Source organism: Cryptotermes secundus, unplaced genomic scaffold, assembly GCF_002891405.2.
Source record: "Cryptotermes secundus unplaced genomic scaffold, Csec_1.0 scaffold1796, whole genome shotgun sequence".
Lineage (NCBI taxonomy): Eukaryota > Metazoa > Arthropoda > Insecta > Blattodea > Kalotermitidae > Cryptotermes > Cryptotermes secundus.
This window is the reverse complement of record NW_019733863.1, coordinates 43,937-52,499: the sequence shown is the minus strand read 5'-3', so window position 1 is coordinate 52,499 and position 8,563 is coordinate 43,937. Positions and strand designations below refer to the sequence as shown.

At 43.4% G+C, this 8,563-nt stretch overlaps 1 protein-coding gene across 3 annotated transcripts in view; it reads left to right on the top strand.

The window, feature by feature from the left end:
• Positions 1–829: 829 nt before the first annotated feature.
• Positions 830–8,563, top strand: part of LOC111868340 (lipoamide acyltransferase component of branched-chain alpha-keto acid dehydrogenase complex, mitochondrial) — a 43,857-nt gene continuing 36,123 nt past the window's right edge. For 2 of the 3 annotated variants that reach the window (XM_023858900.2, XM_023858899.2), the window contains exon 1: positions 833–1,065. In XM_023858900.2, coding sequence (XP_023714668.1) covers positions 997–1,065 — 69 coding nt within the window. In that variant the 5' untranslated portion in view covers positions 833–996. Of the gene's footprint in view, positions 1,066–8,563 lie in introns of all 3 variants that reach the window. The other variant, XM_023858901.2, reaches the window with a different exon arrangement.

Here is an 8,563-nt window from a genome sequence, read left to right as displayed (position 1 = left end):
GTTTTGTTTGCTTAAAACATGAACACAAATAACAGTTTGAAAATTTCAAAATGCATATCTCAGTTCTGTTACAAGCCACAGAACTTCTTTGCAGGTTGTCAAGTAGAACTGTTTCAGCTTCTGTAAGATTTGAGGTGTTCACATCGGTGTCTATGAAGATTGCCGTCTTCTGTTCGGGACGCGCCATAGCTCAAGCGGTTAGTCGCTGGCTTCCCGGGTCTGGTCAAGTGGGATTTGTGGTGGACAAAGTGGCGCAGGGGCGGGTTTTCTCCGAGTACTTCGGTTTCCCTTGCCAATCTTCATTCCAACAATTGCTCCATCATCATAATCACCCAGGGCAGGCTACAATAGGCCAATCAGTGGCCGCAATGCCGAGTGGATCCAGTTGGACTCCACCCACCACTAAAGTGAATTCAAAATGCCGTCTTCTGGATGTGGTGCTATGTAGGTCTTGTGTGAGCCGACATTTTGGCTGCAGGCACCTGCTCACGTTGGTTCCTCACTCGCGTCTCTTTCTACCCTGAGGGTGGAAGTTCAGTCATTTATCACATGTCCATTTATATGTCGACTCCACCGGTCAATAGTAGAACATTGACTTGCGTTCTCTGTTTTCAAGTGGAAGTTAAAAATTCAGTTAAGGTGACTGATATCGAAAATATCAGTCATTTCCCTTTACTGATCACTGATTTCCAGCCTTTGGACGAATTCCGTGCCAATACTTTGACGACTTTGATGTTATGGTATATCGTGGTCGCAGTCGTCGTAGTCGGTGATAGTGCTCGTAGTCGTCGTAGTACAGGACGTAGCCGTCGTAGCGGTAGTAACAAGGCCAATGTGGTCGTTTGTTCACATCGTTCAGATCGGTAAGGATCGGTAAGGATCGTAAGGATGGTTAACATCGGCTGAAATCGGTTGCGATGGACCGCGATGGACTAACCTATTGTGTTATTAAGTGAGGGATTATAGTGTGAGAAACGTACACTTTTACTTAATATTATGTCTCTGTTTACCAAAAGAAGCACAAGGGCACTGAGGCAGCATGTACTTAATACACTTTGGGCAAAGGTAAGCTTTTTTTATAATGTGCTTCTGATTCATATTTATTTACAGTCACACGTTTATTTTATTCTTCTGGTACCAACACCAACACGTGCTGTTTAAAAATTATTAGATCAGTTCTGATAAATTTCGAACTTCAGTTCATGCGTTTTCTGCACACGTTTAAATAAACCATTGTAACAATCACAAACAAACATAGTAAAATATGTTCGTGATTCAACAGGTATGTCAACTCTGTGTGTGCTGTTATAATTTGCATACATTTTCCATATTTGTTTATAATCTGTTAATAATATTTTAACCGTTTGTTATAGTATAAGTCAAGGCTCTTCAATTCACTCAGTGGTGTACTCTGCTTATTTACTAGCCACATTTTAAACAATCGTGTTTTTCAAATATCCACCTGCAATCATCAGTACAAGCACGTGCATAATAATTGGACCTATAAGATGTATTTAAATTTAACATGTTTTAATGTTGCACGAAATTGCATCTGACAGAAGTAAGTGAGAAATAGATTCATCTGTTAGTGATCAACGGTAAAGGTAAAAGTAAAAAGGTATAGCTATCTCTGTAACAGCCATGAAGGTCCATAGGGTTGTGAGACGTCGAGGCTCCCACATTTTCTCTAGACATTTGGCTTACAGACAGTGGTAAGGTTGTCAGCCTTACACTCTGGCCGCTCTTTACCCCGGAGGAGAGTTTCGAGTACTGTTAGTTCCTGTTAGAGGCCGAGTTGACCCCAGTGTCATAGTGTGGCTGGAAAGATTAGGTAAATTGAAAACATCCACCTCATCAGGACTCAAACCCACAATCTTCTGGCTTGTAGCATAGTGCCTCAACCAACTACCCTGTCACATGCCCCCAATGAACACTAATATTGAGATTTTATATATATACCTTGAGCAGCTCTGGGGCCCACCCAGCCTCCTGTCCAGTGGTTACCAGGGGGCTCTTTCTCTGGGGCTGAAGTGGTCGAAGTATGATGCTGACCACTCACTTCTGTGTAGTACTGAGGTCACATTCACACAGGATATGTGTGACTGTTTCGTTTTCTTCTTGACACCTCTCACAAGTTGGACTTAGTCCCTATTTGAAGAGGTGTTCTTTGAGGTGACAGTGTCCTGTAAGTAGTCCTACCACCCATCGTAGCTCGTTCTTGTTTAGCTTCAACAGTTCATTCACTTGTTTAGTAGAGGGTCCTCATATGAGTCCCTTTGCTTGAGTCCAGTCAAGGATGCCCAGTATTTCTTGTGCTTCATATTTCTCCAGTCCCTGATTGCCTTTCTGGCAACTCCTGTAGAGATGCCACAGGCTGGTTCAGGTTCTATGAATGGATGTTCAGCTCCAGTCGTAGGTAATTGGTCTGCTGTTTCTTTTCCAGCAATACCCTCATGCCCCAGCACCCATATCAGTTGTATCCTGTTATGTTCGGCCAGTTCCATGAGGGTTTGGTGGCAATCCCAGACCAATTTTGAGTTGATCTGGTGTTTGTCAAGCACTTTAAGTGCAGCTTGGCTGTCAGAGAGAATGTAGATGTTCCTGTTTCTGTAGTTCCTATCTAGATTCTCCATAATACATGCCTTAATGGCATATACTTCTGCCTGGAATACTGTTGTGTACTGCCCGAGGCTGAAACTAAGTTTCCGCCTCGTGCCATGGCAGTACACACCAGCTCCAGTGCCCCTATTTGTCTTGGAACCATCTGTATACCAGATCAGTCTCCCTTTCCTCTCGGGCCGAAACCCGCCTTGCCATTCACTCATGTCAGGAAATCTGACTGAAGGGTTTTTCATATACATGTCTCAGTATCATTTTGTCAGACCCCATTTGTAATATGGGTTCTTTTTTCATGTCCTCAGTTATGTATGCATGTCCGAAACTATTGGATTTAGGTTTCCATTGATCACTGCACTGGAGACGGTAGATTCCTGCCCTGGCCTCTGCCTCCAACTGTAAATGCAGTGGGGGGAGTCCAAGGAGTGTCTCCAGTGCAGCTGTTGGAGATGTTCGAATTGCTCCTGTGATACCCAAGCAAGCCAACCTTTGTAATTTGCTAAGTTCTGCCTTGCTTGTCTTGAGTTTAACTCTGGGCCACCATACTGTTGCGCCATATGTAATTATGGGTCTTACAACTGCAGTGTATATCCAATGCACAACATGCGGCTGCAGTCCCCAAGTTTTACCAAACATGCTTCTGCATGTCCAGAAAGCCTTATAGGCTTTATTGATGACCTTATCCAGCTGCTTTTTCCATGTCAGTCCCTTGTCTAATACTAGTCCAACGTACTTGACATCGCTGGAGAGCTGGATTGTCTTATTGAAGAGAGTTGGTTCCTTAAGGCCCTTTATATTTCTCTTCCTGGTAAACGGTATAATTACCGTCTTATTGGGATTGGTGGAAAGGCTTGTTCTTTCACACCATCATTGGACTGTGTACAGAGCTGTTTGAAGACACTCTGATACTGTTGAAAGGAATTTTCCGTTTATGAGGATTGCTGTGTCATCAGCATATCCTACTGTATAATACCCATCATTGAATCCCCACAGGAGATCGTCAACGACCAGGCTCCACAGCAGAGGCGAAGGCATGCCCCCCTGCGGACACCCCCTAGACGCGGACGCCCCCAGGGGGTCTCCTGATAGTGTGGCAGTTATGGTTCTGCTTTCCAGCATAGCACTGATCCATCTGCATATTGCAGGCTCAGTGCCATGCTTTCCAGCGGCCTGTTTGATTATATCAAATGAGATTCTATCGAAAGCTCCCTCTATGTCAAGGAATGCTCCTAAGGCAATATCCTTGTGTTCAATCGCACTTTCTGCACGTGTTACCACATTATGTAGTGCGCTTTCGGTAAATTTACCTGTTTGGTAGGCATGCTGGTTTAGGTGTAGAGGATATGTCCTCAACGCCCTGTCCCTGATATGCCTATCGACTATTTTCTCCATTGTTTTCAAAAGGAAAGATGACAGGCTGATAGGACGATAAACCCTAGCCTCGGTATAATCAACTTTCCTGGGCTTTGGGATAAATGTCACCTTAATTTTCCTCCATGCCATTGGGATAAAACCATATGCTATGCAGGCTATATATATATATATGCAGCATAGGTGTGGAACTAAGAGTTCTGCCCCATGCTGCAAAAGTGCCGGTACAATTCTGTCTGTTCCCACTGACTTAAATGGTCTAAAGGTATTCAGTGCCCATCTGATTTTTGATTGATTAATTATGACTTTGGCCAGGTTCCAGTCTATTCTGTTTGTCTTGCTTTGGCAAGTGCCCAGGTTTTGCTGACCCCATCCATCGTCCGAATTATCAATCAGTTTTGAATCAGGAAAGTTAACCCTGAATAATTCATTCAGTGTCTCCCTTCCTGTTTGAGTATACTGCCCGTTAGGCAGCTTAATCGTGCTGACCTTGTTGGCTGCCTGTTTTGCCATGATTCTCATGAGTCTGGCACCGCCTGGTACATCATTGATCTTCTGGCAGTCTCTCCTCCATGAGGATCGCTTGGCTTTCCTTATTTCTTTGTTGTAACAGGTAAGGGCTTCCTTGTAGGTGTCCCACTGCCCTGTTCTTTTAGCTGTATTAAACAGCCTTCTCGTTTTGGTTCTAAGCCCCCTCAGCTGTTTGTTCCACCAAGGCAATCTCCTTGGTTCACGAGTGGTCCTAGCCGCCAATTCCTATTAAAGGATGAGATAATAGCTCGTTGCAACTGGTCAGTGGACCGATCAACATCCTTTATTGTGCGTATTTTTTGCTTGATGATCTCTAGATTTTCCTTTAGGTCATCTTTGTAAGACTTCCAGTTGGTTCTCTTAGGATTCCTATAAGTAGCTTTATCTACTGTAATGTTACCTATTTGAAAGCGTATATATCTGTGATCCGATAGGGACAGCTCATCAGATACATGCCAATTACTGATCAGGGTTCCTATTTTATTGGTCCCTATTGTCAAGTTGATAACCTCCTGCCTATTGCAAACTACAGATGTAGGCTCATTACCTTGGTTTAGAATATTAAGTTTCAAACTCACCAAATATTCCATGAGGCATTTTCCTCTTGGGTTGATGTCAGTGGTTGGCATCAGACCCAATGATGAGCTGCTTTTTCCTAAGATGGCAATATTCAACGATGTCCCTCACTTCTTTGGAAGGTTGTGGTTCATCTGAGTCATATGGAAGGTGGGCTGAAGTGACAGTGAGCTCCTCACAGCCTCCGCCCAATGTGTTGTGTCTCTGAAACAAAACTCCAGCAAGGGTAGATCATTAATATGATTATTAACATATACGCATGGTCTCATATTTTCTCCAGGTGCCACAAGGTAGACTGTTCCCCCTGAATTCATTAAGCCTCTTATTTGGCCCCTATATATTGAAGGTTCCTGAATAAGTGCTACGTATACTTTCCCTTCAACAAGTTTTCGACATAAAATTGCCGTAGCAGCCTTGTTGTGGCGTAGGTTAATTTTAATGAATCGTGTTTTGTGTGTAAATGTCGTGTGTGTGTGTGTATGTATGTATGTTGTGTGTTCATTCTGTAATGCTGGGAAAGGTGTCCTAAATACCTTCTTCCACAGCCCCTTTTACTTTATTGGATCTGGTTTCCTCCAAGGGAGCTCCCTGTACTGATAAGGTTGGGTTGATGAGAAGAGGGATTGTCTCCTTCTCATTGGATACTCTCTTCTGGTCAACTGAGGGGGTGGATACACCATCCCCCTCCCCCTCAGAGGCCGAGTTGGATGATACTGTGTCTGACACAGGTTCTGCCCAGCGCTGAACCCCAGGATCATTCAGCACCTTAACAGTCCTCTGTGAGAGTCCTGTGAATATTTTGTAACCGGTCCTCTGTATAATAGTATAAGAGTCCCGGTCTGTGAATAAGATAAGCCTCTGGCCTTTTGACTCAGATTGCTTATCTAGTACCCTCCAGTTCTCAGTCTGAAGTCCTGAATTGAGGTCTGCAATCCATTTCAGCAGCTCTTCTTGATTCTGGGCAACTTTGTCCCTAGTCCGGAGAGCCACTTTAACAGGCTTGGGCATGTTCCTGGCATCAGTAGCCTTCAGCCTGGTCCCTGATTCTAGCCTGTGGTTGTCAATGGCTTTGTTGAGCCATTGACCAGAATGTTGGTCGGCACATGCATAAATAAGTGCACCTCCCACTAGTCTGTAGGATTTCAGGTGTGGTAGTTCTCCCTTTGGAGTCCTATGTAACAACTCCCCCAGTGCTTCCAGAATGGAATTCTGTTCCTCTTTGGTAAGCTTATCCTCAGGATAAGTTTCCTTGATGATAGCTGCCTTTATATTGGTCCTTGTAAGTCCCTGGGCCTTTTTGGAGTTCTGGCCATTTCTGTAGGGGTACTGCCCTCTGACCTAGGCCTCTTAAATGTACCAGTGGTGGTTGCTCCCTGCTTGGACGAGTCTGCATTTCCTGGTTTCTGACTGCCCCCAGTTCCTGCTTTGCTTGCCCCAGCTCTTGTCTTATTCACCTTCTGTCTAGTGCATCTAGAGAAGTCTTTTCTTGCTAGATGGAGTCCACCTACTGCAGAGACTAGGTATCCCAATCCTTCTTCTACTGCAGGTGTGCTAGAGGTAGTAACCCCCTGCAGTGGTATGTCAGTACTACTGACTCCCAAGAGAGTTTTTGGTTTTATCTCACGTAGGTTTCGAACTACTGGTTCGTCCCTGACCACTATCTGATAGTGGCAGTACTGCAGAATACTTGCTACCATTCAGTCCAGAACCTTTTGTCTTCTTGTCTGCTGTCTAAAAACATAAAAATTAGAATATACAGAACTATAATTTTGCCTGTGGTTCTGTGTGGATATGAAATTTGGTTTCTGACATCAAGCAAGGAAGATTGATTGAGGGTGTTTGAGAACATGGTGCTGAGGAGTATATTTGGACTGAATAGGGATGAAGTGATGGAAGGTTGGAGAAGGCTGCATAATGAGGAGGTTCATAACTTACCCTACACCATGTATAATAAGAATAGTCAAGTCAAGGTGAATGTGATAGGCATGGCATGTAACACGAATGGGGGAGATGAGGAATGCATAATAGGATACTGGTGGGAGAGCCAAAGGGAAGAGACTACTATGAAGACCAAAATGTAAGTGGGTGGATAATATTAAAATGGATCTTAGAGAAATGGGATGAGGTATGGAGTTGATTGATCTTGCTCAGGATAAGGATCAGTAATGAGTAATATGAGCCTTTGGGTTCCATAATAAGTTAGGTAATTCTTGAGTAGCTCCACAACTGATGGCTTCCCAAGAAGGGCTTAGCTCCATGAAGTTAGTTAATGTTTGTCTTAACTCTTGTAGATGGTTATGCTGTGCTTGGTTTGTACAGAGTGTAAATAAATATATGTTACAGCTCTGTCTCTTAAATAGATGGGATCAATTTGATCATATGTTAATACACCCATGCCTGGAAGTGCTTCCTTTTGGCACTAAGGGTCACAAAATTTCCGAGAGGATGCATCAGTTTTAGGGATGTTATTGTTGTGTTACATTATAAAAGTTGCTCAGAATGGCAGCCACCGGCTTCATTGCATGTTCTGCACTGCCTGGCTATATTATGCTGAACTCTTTGAAAGATTCCCGGATGTTTCCAGCTGCTACTGCAATTCTTGCCACAAGATCATGTTGTCTCTCCACTGGAGTCTCATACACCAGGCTTTGCATGTACCCCCAGAGAAAGAAATCCAGTGGAGTCAAGTCAGAGGAGCGAGGGGGCCAGGTTTACTGGACCTCCATGTCCAATCCATCTGGTGCGAAAAGTTTCATCAAAATACTCATAGACAACCTTAGTTCAGTGTGCGGGAGCGCCATCATGCTGGAACCACATTTCATGATGGGCTTCCAAAGGCATCAATTCCAGCAGCTTGGTAAGGTCTCTTGGAGAAATGTTCGGTAAGTGTCACCAGTAAGCCAAAGAGGTTAGAGGTAAGGGCATCCTTCACATTTAAGAGGCCCTAGTGCGTAAACAAAGCGTTTCTGACATGGGTGTATTAACAAAATATGATCACATTGAACCCATCTGTCCACCGCAGAGCATTGTAACATATTTATTTACACTCTGTATATCCAATCCTCTACTGATTGGGGCCAACTGAGTAGGTGGATAGAATCCAGTCTCCAAAATGTTGTGTATTTTAAATAAAAAAGGCAGCATGATGGATAATATCCATAAACACAGTATTTATATTAGTGTACCATCGTTACAGACTTTTAGATCAAAGTTTATGAAGCTTACCTTAAGTAAAATAGTGTTATTTTTTTACCAGGTAAATCAGTACCTGAAAGAGGTGTGGCAATAGTGGTGCATAAAAGTGTAGTGAGGAGTGTTGTTAAGAAGATTGTTTGTAATGACAGAATTATCGCTCTGAAGTTAAAGGCGGAACCGGTAGATATACTGATTATACAAGTGTACATGCCAACATCAGAGTATGAAGATGATGAAGTGGAAAAAGTGTATGACACAATTGAAGAAATTCTTC